The 19925-nt window shown below is 40.5% G+C and overlaps 1 protein-coding gene across 1 annotated transcript in view; it reads left to right on the forward strand.

Moving 5' to 3' along the window:
- The first annotated feature begins 14586 nt into the window (after positions 1–14586).
- Positions 14587–19925, forward strand: part of cntn3a.2 (contactin 3a, tandem duplicate 2) — a 31729-nt gene continuing 26390 nt past the window's right edge. The window contains exons 1-3 of the mRNA XM_085781641.1: positions 14587–15015; positions 18774–18911; positions 19663–19798. Coding sequence (XP_085637767.1) covers positions 18857–18911; positions 19663–19798 — 191 coding nt within the window. The 5' untranslated portion in view covers positions 14587–15015; positions 18774–18856. The remainder of the gene's footprint in view (positions 15016–18773; positions 18912–19662; positions 19799–19925) is intronic.

The raw sequence follows: 19925 nt of genomic DNA on the forward strand, positions 1-19925 counted from the left end.
CAGTTACAAATTGTAGGCTAACACTAAAAATAAGCTTATAACTGGGTTTTTATTTCTTCTTCCTGTGTGATAATAAACTTTATTTATGTAGCACTTTTCTGAACACATAGAACGAAAGTTATTTAGAAGAACAAAAAAGATTGAACAACACAATAAATGTTAATCAGGAAATGCCTTTCGATAAAAATAGGTTTTGAGGCGAGACTTAAAAATGGACACTGACTCAGGCAGATTGTTCCAGAGCCAAGGGGCCCCATTAGCTCTGTCCCCTTTAGTTTTCATCCTGGTCTCTTGAACGAACAGGTGACGTCTACATGAGGATCGCAAAGAACTTAACAGTTTGTAAGGGGTTAAAAGGCCAGAGATATAGTCAGGGGGCAGGTTGTGAAGAGTCAATCAAAGCCAGTCAATCCCTCAAACAAGCAGGGACTATATTACACTGACAAGTCTTACTGTGAATTCGTGTTCGATACACTTAATGGAATTTAAAGCACACACAAAGCACATTACATAAGATGTCTAATTATATGTAATTTACTAAACTAAACTAATTATCCAAGATTTAGGTATATGTTGGCAATCAAAGTCAAAGATACCTTCACCAAAAGGCGTGTTGTGTTGCTTTAAAAGAAGAATACGCCACAACTTGGACACACACTAAAATCAGCTGTAGCTCAATTTAAAGACCTTAGGACACCAAAGGAATCTAAATGCAGCTCATTAGTTATTTTTCCAAAACTCTCACAATTCTTGATGATGATTGAATGCGTTTTTTTTTTTTTTGTTTTTTTTTAATACAGTGAAAACCTTTGATAATATATTCAACATGAATATAATAAAACAAAGTTATTTTCTTTGAAGTTAGTTCATGGCGTGATCTGTTCCCACAACGTCCAAGTTTGATTGTAAGGCTGTAGATAGCAGGCGTACATTCCAATTACCACTTGAACCAGCAGTGAACACTACGTCCTGAACCCTGACATTACCTTCCATAGAAAGAGAGACACTGGAGCACAGCTTGGAGATCACACATTTTCACCCATTATCAGCCCATTGTGCGGCGCTGACCTGTAATCTTGACCTTGAGTTGTGTTTCTCTCTGGCTCACAGCACACCACCACTGATAAGTGAAATGTGTGGATTCTTCATCACGTTTGACTCTCACTGTGTATAAACAGAAGCACTTCTAAAGTATCAGGAACAACAATGTATTGCAATAAGTGAGACCCTTATACTCCAGCGTTAAGTCTCCCAACCATGAGAGCAGTTTATTTCTGTTAATGCTCAGTAGCTCACACTGATCTCTGCCCTTCGTTTTTTGAGCTCCAGAGAAAAAGTGCAAGACTTCTTCCACAGGGGAAGGAGTATAGTAAATCTAGTTGCCATGGTAATAGATGTATATTTTATTGGCACGCAGGTCTTTCCTCCTGTGGTGTAACAATGCCCCCTAGTGACATCTCAGATGGCCTCGCACACCAGGGAAGCAGCAACATGAGCTAGACACAGTCATTTCCCCCCAGCCTCAATCCAGCAAGCTGAGGAAGCTTGAAATGATTTACAGTGACCAGGCTTTTCTCTCAATTTCAGCAGGAAGTATTAAAACATTACTTTTTGATATCATCTGTTTACACACTTCCCAGAGAAGCCAGGAGGTGTGAGATGACTCATGAAGCCAAATATGTACATTTGAGAGCTTATGTTGAATTCTGATATTACAGAAGATGACATGTGTGCACTCTGTATCAAAGGGGTCGATCTCATGCTGTGGATGGAGTGTGACCATTTTTTCTAAGGTGCATTTGAGCTTGAAACATAATATCACCCACCTGCAATGTTTGCTGCCTGCTTGAAAGTGAAATGTATTCGTGGATTTTTTTCAGTTAATTCGCTAAGTAAGAAATGTTCTTTAGGTGCTTCAACTGCTCGATGCGCTGTATCTGATGTGGAGATACCGTTTTTATTTTTTTGAAGTTAAAACTCTAGAGGGCGCTTCTGAATTTATCTCCTTGTGGTTTCCACACCTGTGCATATCGCTGTCTGACAAAATAAAATATTATATTCAGTATGAAAAAAATATTTCACATCATATCCAAAAATAAGTCTTCACCATGGCCCTGCAACATGTAAAGATGTCTTAATTTAATGGCACCCTACGATAAATATATTATCTATTACAAACAATCAGAACAATCATGGCCAGTGAGGTTGAATGTGAGGAGGATGTTACAATTGTTACCAAAGTAAGATATGGTTGATGTGGGCTCCTGATGATGGAGATAACCAAGTGCATTTTTTGCTCAGAAGAAATTTAAAGACCACATAATTCATATCAAATTTCTTTGGTCATATAACCCAAAATTCATTGCACCATCTTTTCTGCTTTTGACTGATAGTCATTTTGTCATTACAAAGCGATCATTCAGACTGTGAATTTAAGCAACGCTTCAAGGATTATCCATAGCACAAGGCTGAACCACTGCTTAATGTATGAAATCATCCAATTATGAATTTCTTTGTACTGAAACCCAGCATGTGGGCACACTGACCTTAAGATGGTCGGGATCTCCCCCTGCATCTATTCATTTCAGTGTAATATTCAATATCGGCCTGTCATGCGGAACATGCAGAACTCAGGTGTTCTTTGCAGCGTGTGATTCCAACAACCTGTCCTCTGAGTGTCAGCTTCATAAAAGAGTGACAGAATGGAAGAAAGAGCCGGCCACGAACGGAGGTGCAGTGTGTGCAGAACAATGCTCTTTTTGAGGATGAATGCGTCAAAGAATAACGGCATCTGAGGAAAAAGCTTAAGAAAACGCTTGCACGTTTTTTAATGGCTGATGTTGTGTGGATGTCATTGGTGACAACAAATGCATCATGTAAAACTTCAGTAATAATGGCAATAAATTATATCATATTTGCTGCCCAACAAGCTTAGAGCATTGCAATAGGCCGTAAATAGAGATAGATTGGGAATAAATGGTGACTGATAAGTGCAATCAAAGCCAGCTGCCTTCACTTATTGACTCAAGACCCAGGGGTGTGAATGTGTGTGAGAATGTGTGTAATATCAGTGTTGCAGTGGAATAAGAGAAGTTACATCATCACCACTTAACCATATTACAAGCAGCTCGCTAAACTATTGGTGCCCAAGGGAAAAATTGAAATTGAAATGTTAAATGATTTTAATACACGTGCATATTGGGAATATGTGACTAAGGGTTGCATTTATGCTCTGTTATATTGTTCTCTGCTCTGCTTGTATATAAATCTCTCTACATCTCTCTACATCTCTCTCTCTCTGTCTCTCTGTGCGTGTGTATGTGTGACAGATGGATAGAATGAGATTGTCTGTGTGTACATGTGTTTTCCTTTACATGGCGTGGAGGAAAACACAGTCGTACATTGAATAGCTGCCACACAAATAAGAACATCACGACATTAATATTTTGTGTGGCTCAAATGGTTCTTTGTAATCTGTCTAAACAACAAAAAACTATTTGATTTGTCTTTACTAGTACATAACACATTTTAATTTCATATACCCATCTAAAATAAATTAATTTATCTACAGCTAAATCAAAGGCCACCGGTATTGATTTCATATTATTTAGTTCAAAATGGTTAAAGCCGGAGCTTAATGCACTACTTAATAATAGTAACCTTTAGAGATATAAAACAGTTTGCTTTTGTTACACACACACACACACACACACACACACACACACACACAAACAGCTTTTCCTACAGTAATAGTACACACATACGAGCACTTTCAAAGCAAGGATTTATATATAATGCATAGTATTTGATAGATTTTCCATTTCATGTACACCCCATAAGTCAACATGTTGGCCATGAAAGGATGCTTTATGTTAATTAAGATGTTTGAATAATTCATGTATTTGACAACCTGAATGCTAAGCTATACAAAGCATCGGGAAACAGATGTGTTCACTCTTAACCAGCTAATGATCGCCTCAGAAAATGTGAGAGCCAAGCATATGCAGTGCTGTTAATAGTGAACGTAATGAGAAAACTTTGCACTATTTCTGCATCATTTGCCACCAAAAAATGTGCAAGTTAACATTCAAGAAGTGCAGAGTAGTCACTCATGACCAGCTTTTTGAAGCTGACTCCTGCTTTTAGCATTTACTCGGGTGTGATGATGGGAATATACTATGTGTTGTGTGTTGTGATGCTGGTGTCTAATTGCTACGAAAGCACACCTCTAAAAATCAACAGTGATCATTTTTGTTTTTACACACAGGCTAATACGCTTGTGGTCTCTAATGTATGCTAAGTGAAGGAGAATCGTTGTTTGCCATTGACAGGCAAAGAGTGAAAACATTCATTAGGAAGTGACTATTGAAAATCCATACAGCAGTCTGCACCTTAGACCTATACATATCTAAATCCCAATCACCTGTGATAGATCTTTTTATTGAATACTTTGTGTGTGGCAACAGCTAGTGTGCAGCACTGGGCGGCAGGAGCCCAGGAGAAAAAAGTATAGAGCTCACTTTGGTGGGTGGCATCCCCATTGTTTGTGTATAAGCCTCTAATGCTCTCAAAATGAAGGTAAACACAACTCCCAACTGACTTGTTTTCTCATGAGAGAGGCAAGCATTTTATTTAAGGAGGAACACTACAAGGCCAGGCAGCGCTTGTCAGGTTAAGCTAGCTTGGTGAAGCTGGAGAATTTCCCAAACACATTTTCTTTGCTAGTTATGCTGTAGATTCGATTTATTAACTTGTGGATGGGTTTTTATAACTACTGGGGCACTGTGTCATTTAAATAAGCACTGACCCATGTCAGTGCATTCAAAAGATGTTGTCAGATATTAAAATAGATAACATGCATATGAGTTCCTATTAAATAATTAAATTATAAATAAAAAACAACTTGCTCAGTTCTATTCACTCTTAAATTTGCAAAGAAAACAAAAACATTAACTTTCTCTCTTTTCTGTCCGGTCTCTAGAGATATTACGTAAAGGGAGAAATGTGACCCTGCAGCCACCAAAGACTGTGCGATTGTTGAAGATTCAAGCAGGGTATTTGAGAGGAAAATTTAACCGTCTCATGTGAAGCAGGTTGACCTTGTAGGTTCAGTAGTTCTATTGATTGCAGATGTTGGACAACTGAATGGCCAGCACATATTGAACCCTGAGCACAACATACTCACGTGTATGCTAACACAATGATGAGTCAATGAAAAACCAGTGAAATGAGAGCTGAAATATTTATAAGTAATGAATATTTAGTTGAGAGTACTTTTGCATCATCTCCCATAACAGTTTTACAGTTTAAATATTTATAGCTGCTTAAATAAATGGAAGAGCCCCACAGCCTAAACATTGGGGATGTCTAGGTGAGTATAGACACGTAGCTTTTCAGTCTCTATGGATATAAAGTGTTTCAGTAGTCTAAAAGCATCATTTAAATCTTTGTGTCTCTATCAGGCAGTAAGGTAAAGCATCTCTGGATAGCAGGATAGACTTCCTGTCGGAAAATTCATAGCACATGGCAAGTTGTTCCATTTAACAATCTCCTCTTCCCACCCTTTACTGCACTTAACACCTCCCCTCCCCCTGTCCTGAGTGAAACTAAAGCATTAAAGCAATTTCGATTTGGTTATCACTTTATGTGTTGCCTTTGGCAGATTTTATATCCAAATGAGCTGCTCTGGAAATGCCTGTTCAGACTGGCATGAGGACGTGGGCAGCAATGTCTGCTGCCACCTGCTCCTTTTTCAATGTTTTCCGCTCAGCAGTGCAAGGCTACTGGCAGTGAGTCTAATTCTGTCTGCACTGCGACTTTACGATTTAGGGACCTTTTACCAGGGCCGTAAAGACATCTAGAGATGATTATGTCAGGGCAATTTAATCTTGTCAAAACTTCAAGGTTGGCCTAAAGGTAATGATACTGAATATCAACAAACTACTGCAGAAACTTTGTTGTACTGATTCCTGGCAGTTGGTGAGTTGAAGTCATCAAATTTGCACACTATCTGCTCTAAGGTGGCTGTTGTCACAGGCCACAAACACTACTTCAGAGCCCTCGAGTGAGACACTAAACTTAAAATGACTGCCAAGGGTGATGCGATGCCACTAAGAGTAAGACTTTTGAGGCTTTGTGTCTGATGTTGATTTAAAAATGTATCTTAACAACTCTGCTTTCTGTAAAGCTGGTACATTTCGCTTGGTTGATATTTCAGATTAGAGGTGACCCACTTGTGTGAAGCTTTGTTGTAACAGTTTCTGCTGAAATCGCAGGTGCAACAGCTTCAAACACTGTGAAACTATTGAATACAGCAAAGGGAACTTCTCAATAAACATATTCCACACATTCCGGATAAACTGCTTTAGCAAAGAGCACCAGTGGTCACAAGTAGCCCCTTACCAACGCCGACTAAAAAACACTTAACAGGACATTTGCTTAATAACACTACAAACTACAGCCTCTGAATGACCATTGAGCTGAATCAACACCTCTAACAGCACAACTGACCATTACAAGCTTCATCCACCTTATGTTGTTATTTTGTCCATTACATGTAAATAGGAAGGAAAATGTTATATAGAAGGGCTACAATACAGTAAGTGAGGCACTTAAATAAACATGAGTTAGCATTTTTACTGTAATCAATATCCTGTATATCAATATTAAAGTCAATTGCCTGGTGTTAAATTGATTTAATTAAACTGATTAAGATAAGTATTGGCAGTCCCTGATTCACAGAAAAGGTTTTCTAAGTGCTTATAAATTGTGATCCATATTATGACCACATCTCCAATAGATAGTTTTGCTTCTTGTTGCTTATGTTTACTCCCTTGGGTGTCACCCTGCACAAGTTTGTTAAATAGGGCAAGAGGGATCCGAACTGATAATGGATAGAGTCATTTTCCCAACAGTCTTTCATTCACACCATCATTTGTTGTTGCCGGGAAGCTGTAGCTCACATCCTGCTATATGAATATTGCTGTATTCATCCTCTGTGCTGTGAAGCAACCTCTTTAGCAATACAGGATTCCTGTGCCCACTGCCTGGTGACTCAAAATTTAAATAGAGGCAGAGGCTTTCAGTTAACCTTTGTTTGGCTCATGTATAATCAATGTCTTTAAATATCTTATATGATAATTAATTGGTGGTAAAATGCCACCAGCAGCACTTTCATTTTTGGGAGATAACAAGTTTATTTCCTTTAGGCTATAATAAACTTATGGAAAACACAGATTTATTTCAAGATATTATATGCTTACTAACATCAGTAAATTAATGTAAGTTTTTAAATTGCCACCTATATATCTATAAAATGTATTGCTGCCCTATGCATATTCATGAACAGACAGACGGACACACAGACAGATAGTGCCTCCCTCTGCTGAATTTACTGGACTCACCCCAGGTCAGACTTCACCAGCTGGTTTTTAATTGCAGGTCTCCTCTGTAGCCAAGCAAATTTTTTATTGACCTACAGGAGGAGGATTTATCTCAAAGTGGATCTTTCCCTTCATTAGCCCCTAGCAAGGCCTCCCTATAGTGGAGAGTAAATTCTTGATCTCCTAAAGTAATGGACCTCCACAGTCTTGGAACTGCAGTATGCAATAAAAGGCATGCTGGCCCATTAGTCTTCTATTCAAGGCTGTTGAAAAGGGTCCGGCTAATGAACTAAGGCTAACAGAAACACTGAAAAAAAAGAACAAGAAAACAACAAGGAAAACTGACTGAAGCAGTATGAGAGAGAGAAAGAGTGAGAACCCCCTCAGGATGGTCTGTGTGATATATTTAGGTGAACTGAAGAAAACACCCAAATCATTTTAGATTGGCAATCGCATAGGTGAGAGATGTTTTTTATGTTCACATGTATAATACAAAAGCACAAAGGGAAGAATATTTATGGTTTAGTGAAAAACAGTTGTGATGTAAGTTTACATATTTGCAGCAATGGCTGTGAAATTTTTCATGAAATAATAAAGCAAGCTACTGTGTTTCCTCCTGCCAAATTGACAAATTGTCAAATTACTTTCTATTTAGAAGTGACAAATTGCCTCCCATTTCTACCTGTGTGTGTGTGTGTGTGTGTGTGTGTGTGTGTGTGTGTGTGTGTGTGTGTGTGTGTGTGTGTGTGTGTGTGTGTGTGTGTGTGCTTTTCAAACAAGAACCTCCATTTTCTTCAAATTCATGCGTTTTCCCCATACAGCCTGAAGAATTCCTGTCAGGTGTGCAGTTTGGAGTTGAGCAATGTTCTGTGATCAAGAAACATCATAATTAACATCTTAAATCCTATTTGAAGTCTGTGCATTTGAGATTTCCTCCACCACTTTGTGGGAAATTGCTGTGTTTTGCCGTCTGTTAAACCGACCTGCAGAGTGAGCAAATTAAGCTGTGATGTTTTCCTCTACAAAACTGGGTTAAACATGGGGGTCGCTGCATTGTGCGATAAGCACAGATCTTGCAACCATTTGCACTTTGCTTTGTGCTCTCCCAAAATTAGACGTGCTAGTAATACAGGAGAATTTACATCGAGCCTTCGTAATGGTTGAGAAGTAAAACCTAATGACTTTTGCAGCTTAACACACACATTCAAGGCACAATGCTCATTCCTATCATACACACACATACTGCAAGTGCACACACACGCATGCAGACACACTCACACACAATAAAGGAAGTAATACCTTCAGGGGTTTGCTATTAAGATGGTTAATCCCTAGGCCTCGAGAGGAGTAGGATAAAATATTCCTGGAGGAAGCTTTTCACAACAAGCTCCTAGGATCAAGTGCATGAATAAATTACAGGCATAATTAAAGGAAATGTCAAATGGCTGCTGTATGGAGCGTTATTAACGATGCCCTGGCCATGTTAAAGGAACCTGGGCCTGAAATGAGGATGATCGATGTAGGTTTAATGGGGTTCCTAGTAGACTGAGATAATACAGTTAGGCCTCAATGAGGCCCAGCAGAGATATTGTGACTTGTGATTGTTGTGTTTGGGAGGGAGAGGGGTAATATACAAGAGTGTTAGATTGCTGGTAGTAAAGAAGACGGATTCAGTGTTTGTGTATGAGAGAAAGAGACAGACAGAGTAATGAAGGGCTGTTGTTTATCCAAGATTGGGAGTGTATGGATAGAGAGGAAGGGAGTTGGAGGAGAGAGCACTTTCTTTCCAGTCATGTCATGGGAAATACATCTTTTCAACATGAACCAATGCTGTCAGCGGATGCTTATCAAAAACCGTGAAACGTCAGCCTTCTGCAGCTCTGGACGTACAGCAACCCAATTTCTTTCAGTTGGCAAATGCAGTTTTCAATTATAGTCAAGTCAGCTAAAGTAAATTTTCTTTACACAGCCCAAAATCACAAATTAGTCTCAGAGGGCTTTACAGTCTAAACATACAACACCCTCTATCTATCCTAGACCCTCAACTTGGACAAGTCAGGGGGGAAAAAAACTCTTCAATAAGCATGGAAAAAAGAGAAACTGCAGGAGGAAGATGAACCTCAGGCTGGACAGACCTACTGATGTATATAGAGGAAGAGCAAGAGCCGGACTTTTAGAATTACAATATGAATGAACTGAGTCATGCTCCCGTGGGTCATATTGTTGTTGCCATGACAATGAATATCAGTGGTACAGTGGTACTGTATACCACTCTTAGTGTAGTGACTTATGGTGTAACTTTGAGGGCATGACATTCTATCTCACAATCCTGATACTGGAGCTGAATCCCGCTGTCATTAGACTTTAACTTGCACCTGGGTTTTCCTCAGTTGTGCACATGTCAAAATTTCAGTCGGTTAATTACAAAGGGAGAAATGTCCCTAACTTCAATATCATCATTATCACCCAGTTTTGTGTTTGAGAGCGGGTCCCTGCTCCATTACATTTCCATAACGAGCCAGTCACATTGTTTGTGCACTGAGTGACACTGGAAAACTGGTTCAGTTGTACCCACAACACTTCAGTCCGCTCCAATCAGAGAGTAGCTTTAGCGATGCCATTCAGCCCCCATGCAATACCCCACTCACACACAAAGAAGAAGCCACACTCACACATTTTTGAGTAATTTTAACACCCCACTCTGCAGCTCCATGTTTTCAGCCACTTGCAGCTCATTATATTGCTTTCCTGCTACAGTACATGTATGCTTGAGTCCCAATGGCTCTCACTGACCCCACATGTTATAACTGGCAGCCACTCCTAGCTCATAAGCTCGCACAAGATGATTTTATGCTGCCTGTCTAGTGTGAAATGAAGGCTTTCTGAAGTAAACAAGTGACTGGTGAAGAAGGTCGAGCCAAAGCAACCGGCAGGAAAAGCCAAGTAACACTTTGCACTAAATAGTGACGGTTAAGACAAAGGATTAGAGAAGTAGGTGTTACAATGGGTGGCCAACAGACCTGTTTGTTTGTTTTGAGTGTGCTGAGAATAAGACAGAGAACTGCAGCTTAATCCACTGCTGAGATGCATTAAGCCATAGTTTACATTCACATTCAATCAATGACAGAACAAGCACAGGTGGAACTAATAACATTAACGATGCGGCTCTAGTCCATTGATATGTGGCAAAACTAAACTAAATGCAGCAATTTGTTAATTTTATTGAACAGACCCATGCAAACGCTCATAGAACATGACAAAAAGCAAGTGTGAAAAACAATGAACAAAGGCTGTACTTTGCAGGTCTTCATAGCTTTTGGTCATTGTAGGAGGAAAGAGGAAGAGGCGAGAATTGGCATTTTGAGAAACATGCTTATTGGCTTTCTTGGCCAGAGATAGATGAGAGGATTGATACCACTCTCACATCTTCCCGTTACATGAAGCCAGGGCCAGAAGCAGCCTGTTAGCTAAGCTTCGCATGAAAACTGAAAGCAGAGGGGGAAAAGCTTGTCTGGCTCAATCTGACCAAAGGAGAAAACAAAATCTGTCAACCACTATCTGTAAAGCTCGCTAATTAAGAATTTCTTAGCGCCTATAATAAATTTGTACTAAAACATAAAACTGTAAAAACAAGTTGCAGTATCATGGCAACCTCATGGTGACGATAAGACAGATGCAGCATCTGTCCCACAAATGCCATGTTTTGGCACCGACTGTAAAACTCAAACTTGTTGGAGAACTGGTATCTTTTAAGTGACCAAAAAAAGAGACATAAGATGTTTATATTAGGTCCTGGTAGGTAGATTTGGTTACCTTTGGACGCATACCTTTACTAAACTAAAAGTGTCCTTGCTGTCATGTCATACAGTAATAGTATGAACCTACAGTATTTGACTGGTGCTCTCACCATGAACAATCGCTTTCTGGCAAACAACCAAGATAATTCCTGTCTATACTTCTAACTTCTTTTATCTAGGTAAAATTACAGTTGAATGGTTTAATTTGGCAGAATCATTTAATAAATTAAAGGCTTTTGGAACCCTCAATGTTCATTTACAGAAACACAACAGGCCTGTTGATAATGCCTTTATACCGTCACTTATTGCAGATTATTGTAAATACTACACACATGGGCCTCAGCCACTGTTGCTATGGAGAAACAGTCAGCCAGAGGTGTGAATCAGAGTTGTGATAAACGTCATCATTGCAACTAGAAGCAAAGGACAGCACCGTTCTTGCTGAATTCATCAAGTATTAACTCAGAATCCAAACTAAATTGATTTCAACTGCTTAATGTTTTATCTGACTTCTATAAAGCTCTTTAGCTTTTACTCAGACTCTCTGGGAACTTTTAAGCTCTGTGATTGATATTTTGTTCTGAGATGTATGACTAATACCGGCTCAATTCTTTGTGCATGGATTCCACATGACGTTGGAACATCATCTGTTCGACCACAAGGTGTTCCACTGGATTCACATCTGCTGAGCAGTTATCATAGTGGAAGTACTGTAGTCATTAGAAGATGGTCCATAAAAGGGGGCCATAAAAGGATGCACTTGGTCAGCAACAATACTCACTTCAGGCATTCAAGGGATGATTGATAAGTATTAGGGCAGGTAAATAACAAACTTTTGGTAACTGTACTCAAACATTACAACTATTTTTTTGTAAACATAACGTGGCTGGCAATACATTTGACTCATCACAATTCTCTGAAGAACTCATTGAAGTACAGCATTTAGTCAGTGAATTTTTGGTTATTCTGGAAAAGTGATAGACTATGTTGTTTCCATCAGAGGAGGAAAAAAAACAATCACTGTCAGCTCTTGCTCTTCCACTGTCAGCCATGTTTGAACCTGTCAGTGTCCTAACCATTAGATAAAGCTGAGGCAGAATATTCCACTAAAGACCATGATCTAATATGAACTTGAAAATGTTGAGAAATTAAGATTTCTAATGTTCACTCTGTGTACATTCAGTCTGTCTGACTCTGGATTCAATTGTGTTTTTGTCCTTTAGACCCTGCATATTCTACCAGCTTTTTTATTCTACAGGTTCCACAGTGTTGTTTCAGTGCCATTTTGTTTCTATAGTTGTGGAACAATGTGTTAATTTTGTGTTTCAATTCTTATATATTTTTAAAATTAAAGGGATATTCCGGCGTAAGTTTAACCCATGGTCCAACGCACCATAACACCGAGTTAGACCCCCCTTGAGAGATGAAGTCTGCTAACCGCTAGCTTCTCTCTTTTTTTTTTAACCGCTAGCTTCTCTAGTTGTAGCAACCGCACCATAACAAACAGCGCAGTATACGGATCCACTAGCCACAGATAGGCCACTTACAGCCACAAATAATGCTCAGAACAGCACCAAACGTCATCAACAGTACAAACAGGGTCCCAGCCCATAATACGAGGCATCAAACATCTGTTAGCTTAGTTTCTATTGAAAAGAGACGAAAACAACTCACCCACTCTCCTCCAGTTATACGTTATGCAGCAACTTTCCGTGTCCAGCACAGAGTCCAGGCACTGACAACACACGTCCGAGGCCGACTGGGGGGGGGGTGTTACGGTGCGTTGGACCATGGGTTAAAGTTACGCCGGAATATCCCTTTAAGTACTCCAGAAGTTTAACTCAAGCAAAAATTGACTGAGCAATATTCACTTGGATCGGAGTAATGTTTGACAACTCAATGAATGGAGCTGTGGACTTTGGTATCAAGGGCCCAAAACGTGCCAAGAAAACATCTCCCATTCAAAATGATTCATGATGCTGATGCCAAATTCTTAATCTGTCTACCCGCTGTGTAGCCTACTCTGAGGTGGGTTTTTGCTCACCACAGTTACAAAAAGTGGTTACTACAGCCTTTATGTCAGCTCCAAATGATCTGGCTATTCCCCTCTCACCTCTCCTTTCCCATGAACAGAGCTGCAGCTCGATGGATGTGCTTTGTTTTCAGTGGCGAACCGTGGCCCCAGACTTTGGGCCTTCAATACGACCATGGGACCGTGACAATAAACATCAAACAAAGCAACATGAAAAATATCCAGATGCCACATGTAAGTTCAACAAATTGAAGTTTTTTCGGTATGAAACGGATAACTCATGTGCTTGAACACTGCAATGCCCAACATAAATTCAAACACAGGAAAAGTCAAGACACAAAATTTAACAAAAGGTTAAGGTTTAACAATCAATCACAATGCTCAGAGTGAGACCACAGTTAACAACCCACAACTTGTGCCCATGAAGCAGCCAGCAAAGACAGTTTGCTTCCTAATGGCTGGTAAAGAAAATATGTAATCTATAGAAACAAATATACTGCAGTGATTATCAAATTTTGCCTGCGGTAAATTATCATGAGGCTTCCTCTGCCAGAGACGCTGGGTTGGCAGGTGTGCACAAACCCAGGAGGAATAGGTGCTTTTAGCTGTGAAAAGTCTTTAGGTTGTTACCACGTTTCTGTAAAACACAGAAATCAAACTTATGGTTGAAACTGCCCTTGGCGACACACACTATCTTTGCAGAACATTTACTGCTCCGCTACTTCAGGACACCCGAAATATTTGAGACTGTTTGGTTTGGAGAGTTGCCCACTTGTTGCCAATCATTAGTGCAGCTTTCATAGTCCAGTCTCATGTTGATGTATTAGCCTATCATAGAAAATATGGCGTGCCCGTTTTAGACAATCTTACTGTGATTCAGTATTATTTTTAGCTCATGTTTGAGCTCACACCTCTTGCTCCACACCACAGTTATCTTGGTAATGGCTTGACACACTCTATTTGGCTTGGCTGGTAATCACAGCCTGTGGTATCTGCACGTGCACTGTGAAGAAATGAGCTTTCTGCAGACTTGCGTTCTACATTTTTGAGAAATTGTTTAAAAGTAAAACACAAATGACCGCATGCTCCCATAGTTGGTGATAACAGTTTAGTGTCTCAGGGTTTTTTTTTGTGTGTGCAATGCTCTGCTGTAACGCGGGGGGCGCAGTTCTCCGCCAGGTGCGCCCTCCTTCCATGCTGCACCTTCCCATCCCAGCGCTGCTGGCTCTGGCTGCTCCATTGCCTCCTCATCCGCCCTCAGCCCACTTCTCCTCCTCCTCCTCCTCCTCCTCCTCCTCCTTCTTCGTCTTCGCAGGGGAGAGCCGACTTGATGCGCATAATAAATCATCTCCGCAAGATTCCTCCTCGAGCCCAATTTCAGAGCCGCGTTTGTTGGATATGAGATCGTAAACACGGGCGAGAGTCGAGCCTCTTTAACCGGGGATGTTTCAAATGTGATTCAGCACAGCAAACAACGTGGGTGTTGTGTGTGTGTGTGCGTCTGTGTGTGTGTGTGTGTATGTATGTGTGAGACTGCGTGTGTGTATGCATGTTTTTTTTTTGTTTTTTTTTGGTGGGGAGTGGAGGCAAAGGACTAGAGCAGCGATATGAAACGCGTGTGTTTATACCTCCTGCGTTCCCCGTTATCGCTGACTGACCACCGGCTCAATTTCACCTGTATGAACGACCTTGCGATTGTGACCGAAATTTTCCTAACGAGGTTTCCATGGAGGATCATTGTGGCGCTTTTTCCGTGAGGGCTGAATTTGGTTCCTGTTGGTCAGAAGATATCTCAAGATAAGAGGTAAGATAAAAAATTATATAAATATATAGCCCATGCGCGCGCTTTGCATTTTGTGAACGTGCATGGATACATAGCTATCAATTATTTACACAGTGATATTTAACATTGCAACATTATTTATTCACTCTCACATGTTCACATTTCGACCCGTCTTTGCCTACTATCCCGAATTGGCCCATTTTCTAATATTATATATTTGATGTTTTAGGCTGGGAGCAACGTGACGTGCTCTCCCAACTGCAGCCAATTCCTCCACACATTTTTTATTTTTTTTTATTTTGTAGGGGCATGCATTCAGAAACACTTTTAAAATATATTTTAAAAATCTTTTGACACAAGGTGTTGCTCAGCCATGCCCTTCTTTGTTTAAGTGATGCAGAGATGCAGTCACATGTGGTGTTTTAGCCTGTAACTGCTCCTTTAGGTTCCTACCTGGTGTGATGCGGAGCTTCACTTCACCTCACCCTTCTGAGAGCCACAGGCAAACACAAATCATACATACAGCATGTTTTATGGCTAAAATCATCACTGGCATGTATGGTGCTTGATAAACAAGAAACCACGAACATATCCAGCACACCACAAACATCAAAAATCTATATATCCTTAGAGGGTGCAGACATACAGTATACTCACTCAGACACACACACACACACACACACACCCCACATATCTAACCTTCCCTTCAATATTCACTTGATAATTGCATACTGGTATGTCAGCTGAAATATCTGTGATGAATGCAGCTGGGGCCTTAAAAGTAAGTACACTCCCACTCTCCTAGCAGAGCTATTTGTTCAAACAGCGTGTTACTTGGATGCAGGCAGAGTGTGATGAAGGTGGTAGATATAGTGATAATACATCTTTTTTGTGTGTGTGTGTGTATGTGTGTGTGTCATTTAACCCAGTGGTTTTGGTATAGAAAGGTAGCCTCCTTGATTTAGACTGATTCACCCAGTAAGGCAGCCTTACTGGGTGAATCACTCTAAATCAAGGAGGCTACCTTTCTGGCTTTCTCACCACCTTCTATCACCATCATCGTTAGCACCATTATGCATGCAAGCTGTGAATGTGTGTGTGTGTGTGTGTGTGTGTGTGTTTGTGTGTGCATGTGTGTGAGAAAGCCAGTGGGTGCCTATGTGCATGCGCGTGTGCTTGACTGTCTTCCACAGTATGTACGTGTGAATCACTGACTGATCTGCTCTGTGTAATATCACTGACAGGATCCTGTAACACTGAATTTGCAATCGTAAATGATTTATTAGATCTGCATAAAAGAAGAGAGAAAAGAGCACATGGCATCAGCTGTTACACAGTGCCATCCCCGACAAAACCCAATTACATATGTAAACCATAACATGCAAAGTCGACAGCAGTGTAATACCCACTATACCTTCCACACAACAATCCTCTGTCCTGAGGTGCCAGCAGTTTGCACACTGTGGTCCTATCACTGAGGTATGGCGTGCAGGACTCTTTTTGAGAGGCAGCGTACCAATCCAATTTTGCAGACTTTGGGGGAAGAAAAAGGCCTGAGCAAACATGAAAGGTAGGGAAGAAAATCCTGGCTGAGACCCCACGTGTCTGATTTGACATCCAGGCAGCTGACAAACAATTAGACCCTCTATAAGTAGCGCTCTGAAGCTGGCTTGCCCCGGGATTAGACCACAAATGAGCCCCACATCATGGCTTATGTCTGCTAAATGGAAAGTAAATGTATGTGTGTATGGCGGCAGGGTGCTGTAGGTGTCGTACACTGTGAGAAAGTGAGTCCGGTGTGGAGGTGTGTGTGTGGGTTGTGTGACATTTTGCAGATGGTTGGTATTATCTGCCTCTGCTCTTAATATATCTTGAACACCTCTCGAGGAAATTTTGTCTGTGGATCACCTAACATGCATGTGAAACCACTTGTACACATTATACGCCACATGTGTAGATGCGTGTGTGTGTGTGTGTGATTGCTCACTGAACTGCCATGTTATTGCTGGTTCACCATTGTGTGTATGTTTGACATTTCATAATTGCATCATTACGCGCTCAGTCTCCTCCCGCACGAAGCGGGTGCATCGCAATTTGCAACACATGCTACAAGCAGACACACACTTGCCCTTGATTATGGACCTGGGTGGAATGGCTTCCTCATCAGGCTGTCTTGATTCACCCCAGCATGTGGGGAGACACATGCTGCTGTGGATGAATCTAATTGATTGGATGGCACCCAATTCCCAGGTCCAAGTCTCCTCAGGCAGCCAGAGAGTGAATCCGTCCAAGTGAAGGATGAGCTTAGGCGTTGGTCGCTCCCCTAATAGATTGGCATGGGCTTCCTCCCATATGCTTCTGGTATCACCCTCAGACATCTCTGGGTGTAAGCTGGCCAGAGCACAGGGCACAACGTGACACTGCCTGGATCTTCACCGATTAGAAATGTGAGAGCGAATAGAAGGGATGACACATCCCACACCCAACTCCACCTTTTGTTTTCATTGTTTTTATTATTCCCTTTATACCCAGGGGGCAAAATCCCAGTTTTTTGAAAAACGGACACGGAGCGTTGTAAAAGGTTTGACACCAGAAATGATATCTAGGAACTTCAAGGATTAAAACCTGGGTGGACAACCCGGTCAACTAGCTGCTGGAAAGCTACAGGGGGCCAAAACCCCTTTCTGGGGTCATTTTGATGGCGAAATGATGTAAATGCAAATATTTAGGTACTACAATGGCATAAATAGTCATACAACTATGAAATTTGGCAGAGAGTATCTTGACACATAGGGGGAGGCATGAAAAAAAGATTCTGGGGTTTGTTGCAACTCAATTTTAAGATATCACCCCCAACATCCCAAAAAAGACCAAAAAAAGTACTGTTCGCCTGACAAATTCTCATGAAAATTATTATTTTTCAGCACTTTATGGAGAATAGCTATGCTTAACATATATATAGAAAATTTCCTTAATTCATAAGCTTCCATTTGAGTCCAAGATAGCCTTTCTACTAGCTACTGGAAAGCTACAGGCTGTCTCCAAACAATGCAACACCTATTGTGAAAAACTACATGTTAACTGATATGATCAGAAACCATTCTATTTCTGGTCTCCCCAAAGTGAACAGATAGATAGAGAAGACCGTTGGCCACAGCAAGTGGGGCTTTTGAGATAGAAAGGCTATCTTGGACTCAAATGGAAGCTTATGAATTAAGGAAATTTTCTATATACATGTTAAGCATAGATATTCTGCATAAAGTGCTGAAAAATAATAATTTTCATGAGAATTTGTCAGGCGAACAGTACTTTTTTTGGTCTTTTTTGGGATGTTGAGGGAGATATCTTAAAATTGAGTTGCAACAAACCCCAGAATCTTTCTTTCATGCCTCCCCCTATGTGTCAAGATACTCTCTGCCAAATTTTATAGTTGTATGACTATTTATGCCATTGTAGTACCTAAATATTTGCATTTACATCATTTCGCCAGCAAAATGACCCCAGAAAGGGGTTTTAGCCCCCTGTAGCTTTCCAGCAGCTAGTTGACCGGGTTGTCCACCCAGGTTTTAATCCTTGAAGTTCCTAGATATAATTTCTGGTGTCAAACCTTTTACAACGCTCCGTGTCCGTTTTTTTGCTTTGCCCCCTGGGTATTAACTTTAAATCACACTTCCTCTGTCAGCACCTCCTACATTTGACAAGCAGAATATTGAAGGTGGGATAAAAGCGTTGGGGTTCACAGAGTTTGGTATTTTACAACAAAATTCTCGCTGCAACAGGTCAAGCTCCCCTCTCCTGGAGAACACGAGTGCCATTTCAAAGCTTATTGGATGAAAGTCTCATTTGCCCTTGGCTGCCAAAGATGACGTTGCTATGGAAACAGCTTCTACTGTTATCAATCATCGACCGTCTGGCAGGTAAACCACCTTTTCATATGAGTAATGATTCTTTCACGTTTGGACATTTACACTTACGGGATGGTGGCTGAAGAGCAGAAAATTATGTCAGTGCCAGAGATGATAGGATGGCCTGGGTTTAAAGGAAAACTCAGTATTGACTTCCATTCACAACACACACACACACACACTACTCTCAGTCTTCTTCACTCCCCTCTGATTATAACCTGATTGAGAAACATTTGCTTTTGTTTCCGTATCTTCTAAACTCTTTTTGTTCTGAGCACTTAGAAAATTAAAGCATCACAAAAACACAGACTATTACTTCTGTTACTTTAAAATATGCATTTGTTATGAAGTTTCATCATAATGAAAGACTGATCCCCTGAATACACAACACATTAAAAAAATGTTTGCATACAATGTGCAGCAGTTGAACAGTGAATAATTAACAAATCATACTTTTTGTCTCCTCTGTCACATAACATTTTAATTATTTTTTCTAATTACTGCAAAAACAAATTCATACTTTATATTCAGAGAAATGGCATCCTGGTTTATCTGTTGATGTTCAGTTTATTCTTTTGGATGAACTTGTACTTTACAACAGCCTCACTTAAGATGAAATATATTTACTGTAATAACTTCCCGTGTTCAGTAATGACTTGTGGGGCCCAAATATCCTGGTTTTCTCTGGAACATATCTGGAGCCAAAGTGGCACCTTTCCTGTGTCTTTATATTATACTCAGGCTGTTACTGTTTCTATCACAGACTGTCTGGACAGTGGATCATATCATGGTCCAAGATGGAGGATGGAGCCAGCTGACTTGTTCATTCCTGTTGACGCCATTGAAGAAGAAGCGACTCTGACCTGTGATGCCAAGGGGACACCACCTCCACAGTACAGGTAAAAGCACTGACAGTGAAGGCATTTTAAGATAAAAATGTGACTTCATGTTTTAGGTAAAAATGATTCATTTAAATGAAACAAGTAGAGATCTCATTTACAAATCCAAACTCTCAAAAATCGGTGT

This window comes from Trachurus japonicus, chromosome 7 (genome assembly GCF_045865225.1).
Source record: "Trachurus japonicus isolate A0001 chromosome 7, Traja_1.0".
Taxonomy (NCBI): Eukaryota; Metazoa; Chordata; class Actinopteri; order Carangiformes; family Carangidae; genus Trachurus; species Trachurus japonicus.